Source organism: Tachypleus tridentatus, chromosome 8, assembly GCF_004210375.1.
Source record: "Tachypleus tridentatus isolate NWPU-2018 chromosome 8, ASM421037v1, whole genome shotgun sequence".
NCBI lineage: Eukaryota > Metazoa > Arthropoda > Merostomata > Xiphosura > Limulidae > Tachypleus > Tachypleus tridentatus.
This window is the reverse complement of record NC_134832.1, coordinates 6,318,149-6,336,299: the sequence shown is the minus strand read 5'-3', so window position 1 is coordinate 6,336,299 and position 18,151 is coordinate 6,318,149. Positions and strand designations below refer to the sequence as shown.

Genomic DNA, 18,151 nt, shown 5'->3' with positions numbered 1-18,151 from the left:
GAGTGGGCAAAGGTTTTCAAATAAGCATGTCTTCTTCAAAATTAGCTTCGTGAATATAGCGAAAAAAACAAGCAACATCGCATAACCTGCGACATCTCTTGATTCATCCATCTGAAGCGAAAAAGCTGGACTCGCTTTCACTCGCCTTACTAACTCCGTTAAGCAATTTGCAGACATATCCTTGATTATTCGAGAATCTGAGTTGTCAGAAAGGGACACAGAATTAATGTTTTTAAGAAATTTCTCATCAATCACGCACTTTACCAAATTTTTTGCGCATGGTTTTATTAAATCTTCTGCAATTTTATGAGCTTCACTAGCTTTTGCAATACAGTAACTAACATGATATGAAGCAATAAGAACACCTTTGTTATCCTGATGAACAAACAAACGAAATGTAGCTTTCCTTGCAATTAATTGCAAACACTTTCTTTTGAAATACTCGGAAATTATATTTTTTTAATTGGGAGTGTTTGGTTTCTAGATACCGTTTTAACTTTGCTGTATGCAAAATACTGTTACTCAACGCTGTTCCACAATTAACACACAACCTACTAGATCCACCTTCATTAGCTGTCCATATAAAACTGTATTCAATAAAACTTTCATCATACTTTCTTTTCTTTCTTGTTACGGTACCTCTTGCATCATCCTGCGTTGAAGTGCTTCCACACGACGATAACGCCGATGAATTCGTATTAGGCCTAGGCCTAGGAATATTTTTACTAACAGCAGATTTATTACTAATATTCAGCCACTTATCCATTATAAGGGTGACAACTAATTAGTAATTTGTCTAAAAACATATCCTTATGTCTTTGGCACTTCAAAATTATTTTCACGGACACAAAATAGTTTTTTAATGAAAACTCGTTCAAGCACTTGAGTTTTATCATCATATAATGGCATGCTGACCTAAGATCAGTGTTTGTCATAACGAAGTCAGAAATAAATGTTTGTAGAAAAAGGCTAGGCCGCTAGACTAATATATTTTTCTGAAGGAAAAGGGTAACCTGTTATTTTTACCTTTTTTTTTGTTTGTTTCTTAACATAAATATTTATGCCAAATAACAAAATATTAAGCCATATCTGACGTGCATGCAAATCTCGAAGAAATAAAACATGACGCCATGCGGGCGTATGATGTCATAGAGCTCATTTTAACCAAGTTTGTCTAATTAAATTACAACAAATCCAGCCTAACCTAACAATTATCAGTTACAATTGTCATAAATACAATTATACTTCATATAAATATATTTTGAAATTGAAACAACTGATACTGCATGTAATTACATCACAATGTTTCAAAGTTGGACGAGTTTCAACTATGACGTCGTGTTTCATTTCGTTCGAGATTTAGCCGCTGATCCAAATCTGGCTTTTAAAAGACAGCTGACAGGGTTTCCAGGGTTGAACAATCACTCAGAAGACACAAACGAAAATTACAAGAAGAACCAAAGCATCCCAGACCGATGAAGAACAATTCACTGAAGAAGAACAGCCAGTTGATTCACCACCAAGCTCACGTTTTTCTCTATCACCATGGGGCATCAGGTGTGAACGCAAGTTCAACCTGAAGTTCCTACCTGTTCCACAAGACCACAGCTAGCAGTTTTCCTAGTCACCAGACAACCAGCCACATGTATACCATTGCTACAATCCATCAGTTTTCTTTTTATTCCAAAATATTTCAAAAGCCATGATTTTCTTTCCAGCTACTTCCGGGCACGGTCTTGGTAGATTTTTTGGCGCTCAGGCCGTGAAAGTGGGTTTTCTCGGGGTACTCCCATTTCCCCCTACAGCTAAATCTCTGGCATTGGATCTGTATATCCCTGCCAAGGCAACATTCTTGTCTAGTCCTGAGAAGAGCCTTTTAAGTCAATTTTAAGTCAATCTCAAGTCAGTGTGTAGTAATCGCCAGCCGTCAGGTTATTCTGACCACGGTGGGCCTGTCTTACTTCCCTTATGTCGCCCTAGTCCATTTCTCTCTTCTTTCGCGTCACTTTCATATCCCCCACCTCACTTCTTCACCTTAAAGAAATTAAAACAAAATAAAGACAAACTTCCATGTAAAGTTCAATAATCTTTCACGTGAGGGGACGAAGAGGAACCACACCGTTCCTGACCACCCCAGTTGGAGAGAGAATTCTTCAGACTTATCTCTCTCTAAACTAAACCCTTGCCAAGTTCGTTTGCGTTTGCGTACCCAGGGTTGACCGATGTTTCATACGAAAAGTACTAGGCTTTCTTGCATCTCCAATGATGCATGCGATCTTGAGATGGTGCCATATCTACTAGCAACTAGTGGTGCCACTGTCGAAGTTAATTGAGATTGTATTAACACTTTCACCGCATAAACTTACCCTAAACTAAATAAAATCGTCTGGCGTTAGGCAGAATAAAATATTAAAAGGCTCAATACTTAATAAACATGTTGTATTAAAGATATGTTTTACTTTTTACTTTTTTGTACAGCGTATTCTGATTCAATTTTATAGTTTTAAGAAAAATATTAACATTCTAAAATTTCCTCGCAGAGCCCCAGATAACTATGGCGCAGCCCAAGGGCTCCGAGGAAAACAATTAAAAAAAACATGCTCTAGAAGTAAAGGGATAGATCCAACTAAACTTTCTATACACATACCCTATAGAAATATGGTTTTTGTATTTCTCGTTACGCTCAGTGGAATATATTTCGTATAAGAAGGCTGTATTTCGTACAAGAAGAAGACTGTATTTCGTATAAGAAGAAGGCTGTATTTCGTACAAGAAGAAGGCTGTATTTCGTATAAGAAGGTTGTATTTCGTACAAGAAGGCCATATTTCGTACAAGAAGAAGGCTGTGTTCTGTTGTTAGTAAATGGACTTTAGTAAAATCCTTTTAGTTTCCAGTCCTCAATTTAATTCATTTAAACAGTTTCTGCATAACGTCTTTTAGCGACATTGCAAGGAGTGCATTTTTGATGTTTTTATAGTTTTTTAACTGAAATATGATACTTTTATATTTTAAAGTGATCTCAGAAATTGTACTTGATATGTGATAACAGTCTTTAACATCAGATAATGTGCGTTAATTTACGGTTTGTAAGAGATTTTTCTTCTTTTAATTTACAGACAATGCAAATAGGATTGCAAAACATCCTCTCTAACTGGACGTAATTTTTATCAAGTATTTGACATTGAAAAGAGCGCATCCTACTGAATGAGAGAGGTTCTTTATATGCTAATATAGAAGTTTTACAGTGAATACTAATGACTCATCGCTAAAGGAAACGACAACAACTGACAAACGTTTGGTTCATGATTTTCTTTTTAGTTTTGTGTTTTGACCCAATTTTAGATTGAAGGGTCCATAGTTTTTAAGTATCAGGATACATAAATACTTACAGTACGTAACAAATGACTCCCACACTCCACATATCTGTTCCATAAGAAATTCGTTCGAAGTTCACTACTTCTGGGGCAACGAATTCGGGAGTCCCGAACAAAACTTGCATCTTTTTGTTTGGTTCATATTTCCGGGCGAATCCAAAATCGATTAATTTAATTCTGTTTCCGGTCTTTGTTACACAAAGCACATTTTCAGGCTGGAACAAATTCGTAAAACTTCAAAATTGTTGTCTTACACATCAGTTTCTTATTATCTAAAAACTGTTACACATCATTTTTTTAATATATAAAATACTGTTACACATCAGTTTCTTAATACATCAAATACTGTTACACATCAATTTTAATATGTAAATTGTTACCCATAAATTTCTTAATATACATAATATTGTTTCCAGTTAATTTATTAATACCTAAAATTGTTAGCCATCAATTTTTATATATATATAAACTGTTATACATCATTCTTTTATTTTATAATCGTTAAAAATTATAAGTAAACGGTTTGTTTGATCGAGTGTAGTTAAGAACAAAGCTTCGCAATAATCCATTCTGGCTGTACCCACCATAGGTAATAAAACCCTAGTTTTATTGCTAAAAAACCACAAAATAAACCACTAAGCAAATGGGGGGCATTGGTAAACTGTAAAGAGCTAATAAAAATGTATCCTAAATACTACAATATAATGGAAATCTTAAAGCGATTTCTCAAGATTGAGAAATGTTTCTAACACAGAACAATAGTATCAAATTGAATATAAAAAACATATACAACAGTCTCATGAATTTCACTTATAACTAACTATTTTGCTATATAAAGGACTAAGTGCACGCGTCTTCTTGAATAGTGTTTGTTTAGAGTTGACGTTTATCTCGCCGACTATTTTCACTTTTTGTAGACTAGTTTAATGTGACGGTGTACGTGACCTTTCAGAATTTATTTATGTGGTACAATGATGGAACTTAATACAATAAAACCTCATATACACTGTAGAATTGACTAAAGTGATTTATGCTGTTCAGAGTGAAATTCTGAATTAATTGTAGAAAATGGTAATGACTGACTTTTCTGAGAAACGTACTCTTGCATAAATACCTTTAGACCAGTGGTTCCCAACCTTTTTATGCCCCGCACCCCTAAAAAAATTTAATATGTTCTCGCACACCTCACAGTAATTATTTATTTAAGAATAAAGGTGAAAGTGGCCAAAACAAATATTATCTCGCACTCCCTGGAACGCTATCTCACCCCCCCCCTAAGGGGTGCAAGCACCCCTGGTTGAGAACCACTGCTTTAAACGGTTAAGTACAGAAGAAAGACTAAATATATTCGTAAAGGCAAGTTTAAGCATAATTACAGCATAACTGTCTAATATAGATGTCAACTACTTTTCAAAAAACATAATAAAAATACTCAAATAAAAGGCAACTGAATATCACACAGTTCACAAATATAAGTAAAAATGTTTTCTAGAAAGTGGTTTTGTAACGAATATCTACAAGCTTCTCAAACTATAAAGAAACGTAAAAACATTTGCAAGTAAGTGCTTAGCAATTTCTTTATCTTCAATGAAAACCACACACGAAGAGCTGAGATAACAAAAACAAACATTTTTCTGCATCACCTCTTTGAGAAGTGACTAAAGACACGAATTTTAAATACTCTCATCCTTCTTTTGATAAGTGGAAGTTCACTTTGTATAATATATAATGGATATACTAGTGCGCGGGTACTATTTAGTTTCGTTTGGTTTGTTTTGATTTTCGCGCAAAGCTACACGAGGGCTGTCGGCGCTAGCCGTCCCTAATTTACCAATGTAAGGCTAGAGAGAAGGCAGGTGGTCATCACCACCTACCGCCAATTCTTGGGCTACTTTTTTACCAACGAATAGTAGAATTGACTGTCACTATATAATGCCTCCATGGCTGAAAGGGCGAGCATGCTTGGTGAGACGGGGATGATGCTAGTTCGTATCGTTGTAGTAACAACTCCTTACAAAATATAGTATTTTAACACAATGAAAGGTTTTAATTACTTGATAATCACATTTTTAATGTTTATGCCATTGTTTGTATGGCAGCAACGTTCATTAGGTAAAATCTTTTTATGTCCTTGTTTGTATGGCAAAAAATTTCTATTAGGTAAAACTTTATCATAATAAGTTTTCCTTTTATGCGCTAAAATCCACTCCCGTGTATTCCAAAATAAAATCAAACTGAACTCGATGTAAAAGCTTTTGGTCTATTTTGTATCCAACAATCAAAGTTAGTTTTCTGTTGTCTTCTTTACATTTCCACATTTGAAGATATAAACAATACAACGGAACAAGATTGTCGAATTAAAGAGTTTCCGTTTTTTTGACATGCTGTTCCGAAAGTTTCATCAAACAAAACATTGATTGTCACACTATGAATTAAAATTAAAAGCTGAGAACTCACACAGAGAAAAAACCTCTAAGATTTCTATAAATTATAAATTACTTTCATATCCAAATGAAGAATATTTTGAGAATGCATATATTCCACTCCTTCACATATCTGTCTCATGAAGATGGAGCATGCTTTCTCCGTTAGAACAAAGTCGTCATCAATTACACGTTCAAAAAGCTCTCCGCCTTCAATCCTGTAAGACAAAAATATTATTCAATCGTTAGTGAATAACACCATTCATATGGTCTGTGTGTATTCTTATAACAAAACCACATCGGGTTATCTGCTGTATTCGCCGAGGAGTCCCTGTAAATCCGTAGACTTATCGCTGTACCAGTGGAGGACCATTCATATGGTGATCTATGGATATATACACTGACTGGCCACTTTATAAGGACCTATGTAACCTTTCAGGCTAGGGTCTGGCCTGAACTGTAGATGGAATTTTGGTTGATTACCTTAATCCATTTGAGCATCTGTGGGATGAACTTAACGACAAATTGGAAATAAAAATATTCTGTTTTATTATATGAGGAAAAATCTCTCGAAACACCTTCCACTACTTTGTGAACTCTGTGCTACGTCATGTCACGGCTGTAATTGGAACAAAATGTGTTCTATCCCGTTGTTGTGTATAGGTCCTAATAAAGTTGTCAAACAGTGTATATACATATATGCATGTGTGAGTGTGTTATAAACAGCTGAAGAAATAATGATGTTTCGAGTAACGTTCTACAAATGTGGTCTGAAATTACCTTGAAATCCTTGCTAGAGTCATTGGGCAAAACTAGTAAGACTATATTTAGTCCTTAATGGAAGTGTAATTTATTTTACGAGCTTTTAGTAAAAAAAAAAACTTTAGTGGTTCGCGTAAAAACAAGCTCATTAAGTTTATCTTTCTAAATGTTCGATTATGCAATGATTATTCTAAGCTACATGGGTAATTTTTCATAGTAAGATAAAAAACGGCAACACAATTTGGGCTTTTCGCGTTCCACATCATTTCCAAAATATTGTTTTTATTTTGTAATGTCAAAGTTCCTCCCCTTCCCAACAGAAATTATCGTCATGTTCATTTTCTCACTTTATTTAGCTGTCCTAAAAACAAAAAAACAAACAAACATGAGACACAAGTCGTGCAATTCAAACCATTTTGGCAGCGTATCAAACATTCATTATTTTACCAAACTTCGGTTGACGCAACATAGAAAGTGATCTGTCCAATTTTAAAACACTTTTACTTGTATTCGCACTTTGGTTAATAATAAACCAAAGTTGCAAAGACTTAGTTGAATCTCTTAGCATGTAATGTTACAACTAAAATTATATATTTTTTATTTTTCACAGGCCTAGAAATACCAGTTTTTTTTTTTCATTTTGTTACGTAAAATGACAGTCTTAATTTCTTTTGATTACATTTATAGAATCAATTACCAGAAAAACAAACTGGTATATGTATGCATGCTATGTTTTATTATATACCGAAATTAAACTTTCTTCTATTCTGATCCTGACATTTCCTGCTGAAACGATATTTTATATGTTACATACGCAAATACGTTCCTTTTTTTCCTTCAAGGTAAGAATTTAACTTAAACAAACACTTTTATAATGTAACTGATGAATAGGAGGCAATTTCAGTAAAACGTTCGGGTATAATTTGATTTTTTTACACTTCTCTATTGCTTCGATAAACAAACAAATAAGATTCTATAACAAGTACAAAGTATGTAGAATAACCACGTGGAAGTCTAAAAAATGTTATTAATTATACAAAATTAGGTATAATGCTTGTGTGAAAACCTGTACCAAACAACGCTTATTGCGTTGGACCTGTAATTATTTGTTTTAACAATTATTTTTATTCTTAAGTATGTATTTAAATATTCTACTTTAAAGGACCTGAAAGTATTATAATAACTCGTAATCTGAAACCAATAATCTGAAGACAATAAAACAAGGAAAAACATTCGAAGACGTAAGGTCATTTTTGTTCCTTTTTTAACAGTATTCGTATGATCAACTCTAGTAATACAACTACTATAACTTACAACTCCAATACTAAACACATCTGTTTTTTTCCATCATCATAAGCATCATAAAGCTGCAGAAGGCGAGGGTGTTGTAAAATCCTCATAATTTCTACCTCCCTCTCAACATCTTTCCTGTCATCGGCTCTGTTAGTTGTTATAAATTTTGCCGCCAGGACACGACCCGTTACTTTCTCTTTGCATTTGTAAACTGTTCCGAATTTACCCCTAAAAAGAAAGTTTCATATTCTTAATGGTTTAATTAATAATTACTTTTATTTCCTTTTTTTCTTATGGTATAGATATATTAGACCATTTTTCTTGTTATGGCAATTACTAAACAACAATATAATATGAAAATTTAAACATTTTAGTAATGCAGTGTAACATACACCTCGTGACCTCGTCATTCGTTAATAATGACATATTGAATACGCTTAGAAGTTAGAAATACTATTGTTATAAGATCATCTATGTTTTAATTAATAATTAAGTTATTTGAAGTAAAAACAGTTATTGACTACAGACTATTAATATAACAGAGAGTAACTAAGTAATTATTAAACCCCAAGTGATCATACACGTTACAGTAACTAAGACAACGAACGATGTCCAGCTGCCACACACTCAACCCTAAATATCCCATTATATTTTATCTTTTGAATTAAACAAGTGACGGTTATGTTTTTAGGATACCTTGATGTTTCTTGCCGTTAAGTACTAAATATATTAATTGTTTAAAACATGTATGCATATAAAAAACGAATAGAAGACAATAGAAAGTCGAAGAATAGAATCAGAGATGAAGATGAACATTAAACAATAGTCTATTATTTTTATTACTAAAAATTACCCCTTCATATGACTAGAAACTTGAAACAGTTTTGTTAACAAATCATTGTTGAAAAGGTGGCCAATCTTTGCCAGCTCGTGGTTTTATAAAATAAAATCTTAGTCTCAAGACTACTTTTAAAATATTTTCAAATTTTCTCTTGTTCTTTAGGCATAACATATGTGTATGAGGATATATTCTTTGTTACCAGATACAAATAATTGGTTACTTATTTGTGTATGGAGATGGATTCCAAGTAAGAAACGCCAAATGTTAAGTTTGTTAAACTTTAATTATTAAAAGATAATATAAACCCGTATTCCTTAACGTTTCTTTAAATAAATGTAAATCTTATTACCTGCTCAAAACAAATTTGCATATTAACTTTAATTTCAATCAGGGGCGTAGCCAAGGGGGTGGGAGTGGGGGTTAAACCGCCCCCATGGACCCAAACGTTTTAGACAAGTTCAGTTGCCACCTGTGAAGTTTCATAAAGATCCGTGATTGCATGGCAGATAATTTCACACACAACAAATTGTCAAATGCAAATTTCTGATTGAACACTCTTTTAATGTTTGTTGGTTTGTTTGTTTTAGGAATTTCGCACAAAGTTACTCGAGGGCTATCTGTGCTAGCAGTCCCTAATTTAGCAGTGTAAGAGTAGAAGGAAGGCAACTAGTCATCATAACCCACCGCTGACTCTTGGGATACTCTTTTACCAACGAATAGTGGGATTGACCGTAACATTATAACGCCCCCACGGCTGAAAGGGCGAACATGTTTGGCGCGACGGGGATGCAAACCCGCGACCCTCAGATTACGAGTCGCACGCCTTTACACGCTTGGCCATGTCGGGCCACTCTTTTAATACAGCAAGTTTTGTCAGAACTAGAGAAATACAATCGAATATCTACGAAAGGCTCAAACGCCTGTTCGTTCTTGCCAGGACATCTACAACACAGTTTGGTTCAGTGATGTCGAGAAAACCCACTTGTAGAGAAATATACATGTGAAAACTGCTTGTTGGGGTTGAGAAAATATTTTACATAGAGGAGCAAACAACGTTTCGACATTCTTCGGTTATCGTCAGGTTCACAAAGAAAAAAAGAGGTAACTGACCGGTAGCTGACCACATGTTTGAAAGGGGTTGTGTGACTGAGTGTCGGAATGTAGAGGGCGGTGTTAGATGTTTGAATATATAATTTTATATATATATTTTTTTTTATAAAACACAATGTGATAGCTTCCACGACTTCTATATTGGAGAAACAAGTAGAAAAATGGAAACCAGATTCAAAGAACATAAAAAGTCACCTTCACACGTTTTCGAACACTGCAAGTCAAATAAACACAACATAACCTTTTTTTTTTTGGAATTTCGCACAAAGCTACTCGAGGGCTATCTGTGCTAGCCGTCCCTAATTTAGTAGTGTAACACTAGAGGGAAGGCAGCTAGTCATCACCACCCACCGCCAACTCTTGGGCTACTCTTTTACCAACGAATAGTGGGATTGACCGTCACATTATACACCCCCACGGCTGGGAGGGCGAGCATGTTTAGCGCGACGCGAGCGCGAACCCGCGACCCTCGGATTACGAGTCGCACGCCTTACGCGCTTGGCCATGCCACAACATAACCGTAGAAAACACTCAAATTCTAAATAAAGAAATAAACATAAACAAACACAAAATTAAAGAAGCCTTACTTATACAACAACCTAAACCCAAAATAAACCAATACAAAGAAACACCTTTATACCTACATTAAAAGCACTCAAACTAAAAACAAATAAACCCCAATGGCCATTTCTGGCTACGCCCCTAGTTTCAATAACTTATACATAAGTATTTTCAATCATGTCTCTAAAGGAATTATATTTCTATAATGCAGTAATTGTTTTTCTTCGAAACACAAAGTTGCACAATGGGCTATTTGTGTAATGTTCTCTTCAGGGACCCAGCCTAAAATTTTAGAGGTACAAGCTCCAAGCTCTCAACCATACCGTTGAGATGCTAGAAGGTTATATTCAGATAAAAAGAAGCTTGGTTTTTTTTCAAACAGTACTTGAAATATTTACATATATATATATATAAACATTGAGATTCAAATAAAAATAAGTTTTAAAAAAGTACTTGAAATATTTATATGTATATTAAGGTTCAAGTAAAAAGAAGATAAATTCTTTTCAAACCAGTACTTCAAAGATATATATATACAGTGGAGCGCCGTTAAGCCGCGGTATTTGGGGGGTTAACCGGCTTAACCGCGGCTTAAACCTTTGTGACTGAAAAGCCGAAGTCGCCAACAGCTCCGCCGAGGAGCCTCATCCGGGCCATTGCGTGATCATTATAATATTTATATATAGACTATTCAGATACAATTGACAAGTGCCGTTTTAACACAAACAACCAATGCATTGCGATGGTTCGCTTTTCCCCTTTTTATGTTTTTTTTTTTGGAATTTCGCACAAAGCTACTCGAGGACTATCTGTGCTAGCCGTCCCTAATTTAGCAGTGTAAGACTAGAGGGAAGGCAGCTAGTCATCACCACCCACCGCCAACTCTTGGGCTACTCTTTTACCAACGAATAGTGTGATTGACCGTCACATTATACGCCCCCACGGCTGGGAGGACGAGCATGTTTAGCGCGACGCGGGCGCGAACCCGCGACCCTCGGATTACGAGTCGCACGCCTTACGCGCTTGGCCAGCCAGGCCTTCCCCTTTTTAATAAATAAAATATACAACACAATTTTGATTAAGATTTATTAATAATATAAAGATTACAATAAAAATAAACCTTTTTATTTACATGCGGGCCGCCATTTTAAATCTCGTGGTAGCGATATTGTGCAGTTGCATAAATTATTAAATTTTTAATACCGAATTTATTAACTGGCAGTTAAACAATAAGAAAAAACAAATAAAATACATTTCAAACCATTTTGTTTCACATTTTTTAAAAATATAACAAATATAAACAAAAAAGTTAGTTTCATGCTGAGTTATTACATTTGAAATTCTTACGAATATATACGAAACCACATTAGATTTTTATCCACTTTTTACATTATTATCACAAAAATTTTATTCAATTTATTAATTTTAAAAATTACAAATACAGATAATATAGTTCAAATACAATTTATTTCTTGGTAAAGTATGACGTTATTGTTGCTTGCTTCTTGCTAATTGCTCCCACCTTCTTAACCAACCAGTTGAAACAGTAAACTCTGGATCTGCATTAGGGCCATGAAGTTCCTTGTGTAGTTTCTCTGCTTGTGCTTGAATAACTGGTCCAGATATGGGAATTCCATTGTTTCTGACTTCACAAAATGCATTGAACGTTGCCTTGTCTAATTCAGGATCTTGTGCTGTTCTAGCTCTCTTGCGTTTCAAGCCACCCTCATCAATTTCATCAAGAAATGCTCTTAATTTATTCTCATCTTTAATCCACCCACGCAATGTAGACTCAGGTATGCCTAACTCTCTACTAACTTTAGTGCGAGTTTCGCCGTTTCGTATTCTTTTCATGACAGCTTTTGCTGAACGTCATACGATGCATGTTTACGTTTGGTACTCATGGGGTAGGAATTTGTCAATATGATATGCTCACTATTAATTCAGAAACTGAAGTGATTTCTATTGGGTTTGTGGCCAATATTTATACAATTCCATAAAAATATCGGATTATCGAATTAAAAATAATACTTTAATTATTGATCACTTTTCACGGATTTACCGCGGATTGACTTTAATGTATGGAGAGGTGTGATTCGGTAACAATGGCGGCCTCCATAAAGCTGACATAGAGAGCGGATAAGGTAGATTAACGGTCGATTTCTATTGTAATATATTTTATTTATTTCCCAAATTAAAGCAAATCCTTTTTAAATATCCCCTTGAAGTTATAAAGCCAGAATTAAATTCGTAAGCCGCATTTTTACACGTTCTTAAATTAGCGGTGAGCCGTGATAATCCTCGCTCACATCGCTCACAAGACTTGCAAGGCGGCTTAAGCGATTTCGCGGTTTATTGGTCCGTGGCTTAATGGCGCTCCACTGTATTTCTGTGTGTGTATGTATTTATTGAAGTTCAGGTAAAAAAAAAGTCTTTTAAACCAGTACTTCAAATATTTATATACATGTATATAGATATATATTGTGGTTTACCTGAATCACAATATTTCAAGTAATTTGACCTCTTCTTTATCCTTGAAAATGTCGTCTTTATTTACATTTGTGTGAGAACAGTTTTACTGCTATCGTGACAAATACATCCAGAAACGGTTTGGTGTGGTTTGTTTAGAATTCCGCGCAAAGCTACACGAGTGAAAGCAGCTAGTCATCAACATCCATTTCCAACTCTGGGGTTACTCTTTTACCAACGAATAGTGAAATTAATCGTCACATATAACGCCCCCACGGCTGAAAAGGGGAGCATGTTTGGTGCGACAGGGATTCAAACCCGCGACCCTCGGATTACGACTCAAGTGCCTTAATCACATGGCCATGCCGGACCTTTCCAGAAAGGGAAACTTTTCATTGTTTCCTACTTCGAAGTCAAATTGGATAGAGTACCGTTGCTAGTTTAGGCAGTTAAGGAAACCGTTACTCGGCTAATAAAGGTACTATTCACGAAACGCTGTCACTAAAAGTTTGTTTTCAAATAACTCTTATTGTATTGTGTGTGTGTATATGTTTTTCTTATAGCAAAGCCACATCGTTCTGTCTGCTGAGCCCATAAAGGAATTCGAACCCCCGATTTTAGCGTTTTAAATCCGTATACTTACCGCTGTACCAGCTGGGGACCCCTCAATGCATACCTGATATATTAGTCAGGAAATATCTGTTATGTCACTGAGTTATCGTTACTTCAGTTTGAAATTGCTTTTAAGTGATGTCTTTAGAATATATTTCCGTGTGCATTAATTTTCTAAGCAGACTATGGATATTTTAGATCATCCACAGTTGCGAAAGTAAGTATGCTGAATGAAAGAAAGGAAGAAAAACCTCATGACAAGTGGGCAAAGCAGTAAATAGCCTAATAGCTGTAATAACCACTAAGAACAAAACAAACATGCAGCAGTTCGTAGTAGTTCGTCAACGACACTTCTTTCCGTGTTTATTGGAAGAAAAGAATGTCTCTAGTCAGCAGATTGAGACTGGAAGATTGTCAGGGTTAAAATAACTCTAGGCCTCGTACTTCCGTCTAGTTCATCCAAACGCATATAGTTTTGTATTTCACATACGTGTAACCATCGTGGTCTGTTTTGCCTTTTCTATTAGTTTTGCAACTATCTTTATCTTATTATTTCTATATTGTAAATAGACAATCACTGTGTTTCTAATTTAAAAACAAACAAACAACAGAAAGCAAGTTGTTCAAAACATACACCTGGAAGAATCTGACACAGTTTTTAACTAATTTCATGTGTTGATGACATTTTGGTCGTCATTGTAGTTTTAGCATTATTTAGAAGAAACTAGTGAACAAATGTCACACGTCATTGTTTTTTCCTTTATTTCATTTCTGTGCTACAAAAAGCCCGCATTACAGTATCGTTTTCGACATGTTTTCACGTGTAACTTTTTGGTCTTCTTTGCCTTTTCCCATAACAGTGGACTAATACTTACATGGAATATCTTATTATAATTGTTTAAAGTATATTTTATGACTAATTCAATGGATTATTAGTAAGTTTGCGACACTATATTTAAAATATTTAAATATGTCTTCTTAACTAAGAATGCATTACTTTCAGCATTACCGGACTCCTAACGGTAAAATTCGCAGTGGACATAATGTGGTTTTACTTTAAAAAAAGACAGACTTTCACGTTAGTTTTGAAATATTTAATTATTAAACAAAATCAGGCTAAGTGGACATTTTCGTTAAAAACTATTAAAATACGGTTGGTCATGAAAACGGTAAACTGGTTTTCGGACACATTTGCAGTAAGAATTGATTGTTTATATATCTGTCATATCTTTCCGTAACTGTTAAGCTTTAATAGCAAAAACTAAGATTAATAGCACGTACAAACTATCACGGAAAAAATTCTAAGCTAACTTTTATGGTGGAATTAATTCAATAATAAGAACTGGATAAAGATCTATTATAGATATGGGTAAAAACTGCACTTTTTGTGCTTGGAGCAGTTTTATCTGTAACGTTGGATTAAACAGACCCCCAAAATAGACCTCATCTTAATTATATTAACAGTAATTTAAAAATAAATGCTGCATTTACCAACTTTATTTAAATACGTAAACCACCACTTAAATGCTCCCCGCAAAAATCAGGAAAGTTGTATTTCATGTACAAGTTGCGCATTATTTAGGAAAACGGCGCAAAATAAATTGGTTACTATTGGATGGTAAGAGGGTTCCGACTTAAGCCTTTCATCATAAGACAGTCGCATGTTATAGGAAATCGGTGAATTTGAAACTTATTTCTTTCACAGCATTTTCGTCTGTCTAAACTTACACATTGTTTCTGAATTCAACAAAGTTAAATTCTGTGAAATATCTACTTTGTGACCATAAAACATTTAAGTCACACTGGAATCAATTACGTTCGCGCCCCTTTTCCAAGGGGTTTGTCCCCTGCTAGTACAGCGGTATGTCTCCGGATTTACAACGTTAAAATCAGGGGTTCGAGTCCTCTCGGTGGGTTGAGTAGATAGCCCGATGTGGCTTTGCTATAAAAAAAAACACACCCAATGGGTTTATGCTTGGGGTCACGTGAAAAATAGTTAAATATAATTCTATCTGTAATAGAAAGTACATCGTAAGTGGTAATACACAGGGGTGGTTGTTTTACCGAAGGGGACCGTCTTAACTCACTTTCCCTCAAATGAAAGAATCAAGATATTTTTTGTAAAGAAATAAGAAATTAAACTAAAATTTGAAATTGTGCATATATTTTACTTCTTCTTGGTTGTAAAAATATAACTTGTAGCATAGTGTACGTTATGTAAAACCTTCTGTCACATTTATTTATCTGCTTATAAACCAAAAATGAGATATAAACCAAAAGGTGCACGTGCAATCTAAATGAGTATGAATAAGCATAGTTTTCAAATAAGCAGTTTAAAACTGTATCCGTATTTCAATTTTATAATAACTTTCTTAAGTAAAGTAACATTATCACAAAATTTCATTATTCCAACAGAGATTGTGCAGAACTACTGTTACTACAGTAAAATACAAATTACCAAAACTGTTGGAACAGCTCACGACCCTTCCGAAGACGAAAATTCACGTAGCAGGATTGCTAAGTAACTTAGAGCCAAAAGACACATTGGCGTTCGTACTTAGAAAAGACACAAGCTCCGAAATCACGTCCTAAACAATTTGGAGCAACACTCTTATTCGTAAAATTAATATTAGGGCTACTATAGAAACCCTCCGAACAAGACAGCTATTATGATAGAACCTAGTATATCTACTTGTACCATTAACGAGTTGTCTTACGTAATTCCAACGGACTTTACTTCTTCCGTTAACTTAAAACTGGTTTTGAAAATAGACGTCTATGCAACGTGGACGATCCATGGAAAACTTGTCAAGATCTGTGGTTTATAGTTGACCTTGCTCTCCTTGGTAGAACTGTTACGATGAGATTACTATGTTGGAAAATAACGTGAAATTCTGGCCGTCAGACTAGCCACAATCGCCAATAATAAAAGCAATTCCAAATGACCATAGAACTTTGCTCTTATGAAGTATAATTACTTAGTAGCTTGTTTTAGTGTAAAGTTACACAATGGGTATTTTAAACCACGTCCACAGCGAGAAATCGAATCCCGTAGTTTGTGTCAAAATGTTTAAATTTATGAAATTGTCGTTTGTAAGACGTTTAGGAAGATTTTAAGTAATTTTAAACATAAAAGGACAATAATTTTTGAAAAACTAAACATAACAGTCTAACTAGGCTTAAGAAGGTACAATTTTGTTATTAATATATTTCACTTATGACGTGAATCTAAGAAAGTTGACTTTCTAACAACCACCATTGCAACTTAAAAAAAAAAGCCAATAAGTGAAAAAAACCTCCGATCTAGAGCTCAAACCTAAGATTTTTCGCTTGGAATGGCAACATTCTATTTAAATGAGTATAAACTATATCTGTCCCCCGTCGCTCATAACGCCTTTTAACTACGTGTATGAAACGTCATTATGTTTTTGTGGTCACGTAATAAGTAGGTTGGTTTTACACTACCTAATTAAATGTCTAGCTAGATTCATATGGATATATATACAGAGAGAGAGAAAATATTAGCACTAAAGAGTTAAGTAAAATAAAACAAAATCAAAAAGGACTGCGTTAAAAACAGCAAATACAAACCTCTGACTAAAGTTAGTTTGTTATAAACAAAAGCAAGTCGAAATAAAAATAAATTCCCCCGCTGGTACATCGGTAAGACAACGGATTTGCATAGCTAAATCAGGGGTACGATTCCCCTCGGTGGACTTAATAGATAGCCTTATGTGGCTTTGTTATAAGAAAAACAAGTGGGAATAAAAATTAAGACGCTACATTAATCGAAAGGATCCCCAGGGCACAGGTTACTATAATGTAGAATATAAAATGTATTTTAGTTTTATTATATTTAATTCATAACATGCATTAATGAAAGTACACTTTCTAGCAAACAACTTTCACGTAGGCCTTTATAAATAAATCACACTCTTTGGATGTATTGTGTTAATCAAGTACTAACTGATGTTCTAGTAATTGCAGGCTAGAGTAGCTTCTGTTGTTGCTAAATTTAACATTCTGTGGTAGAGCCTACACAGCGACGTACTAACTGATGTTCTAGTAATTGCAGGCTAGAGTAGCTTCTGTTGTTGCTAAATTTAACATTCAAACAAAAGATGACGGTTTTTAGTCTTTGTGCCCGATTTTTTCAGAGATTCATATGTCAAATGCTTTAGACGACACAATACCGGTTGCATTTTGTGGCTCTTTTTCATTTTACATGCATTTGCAACAAAACCTTGTGAATAACTGCGAGGTCAATCTCAGGTCACACATCTTGGCAGACGTATTATAGATAGTCTATTGTATGATGTGGTCGGCTTCTAAACCATATTTAGACTGGCCAAAGATATTATTGATTCGGGGAACTTGTTAAAATATTTGATCGAATAGGAAGTGTTTTCACCTTATTCTAGTAAAAACAGTTGTTGATTTCGGAATTTTTAAATGGAAACTTATGGGCCTACGCTATTTCTAAGTCTTTGATCATTATTTTGTTCATGGTACAAGGATATGCACTACGCTTCATTGCAATGATTTAGGACTGGAAGATTTTCTTTCGTAACTTCTTTGCAGCTGAGGCCGTTGCTCCGTGTTCATTTAAAATATTGTTTTGAAATATTTTGTTGTCCCAAAACCGCCCTAATGCGCAAGGTTTTTTTCTTTCTATTTTTTGCTGAATGCCCTCTTCTTCGATAGA

At 34.7% G+C, this 18,151-nt stretch overlaps 1 protein-coding gene across 2 annotated transcripts in view; it reads right to left on the bottom strand.

Annotated features, from left to right (window-relative positions):
• Window positions 1–18,151, bottom strand: part of LOC143258462 (myosin light chain kinase, smooth muscle-like) — a 40,143-nt gene that overhangs the window by 12,662 nt on the left and 9,330 nt on the right. For both annotated transcript variants that reach the window (XM_076517475.1, XM_076517476.1), the window contains exons 4-6: window positions 7,875–8,081; window positions 5,875–6,016; window positions 3,391–3,590 (exon numbers count right to left, since the gene is read on the bottom strand). In XM_076517475.1, the coding sequence (XP_076373590.1) occupies window positions 3,391–3,590; window positions 5,875–6,016; window positions 7,875–8,081 (549 nt within the window). The remainder of the gene's footprint in view (window positions 1–3,390; window positions 3,591–5,874; window positions 6,017–7,874; window positions 8,082–18,151) is intronic.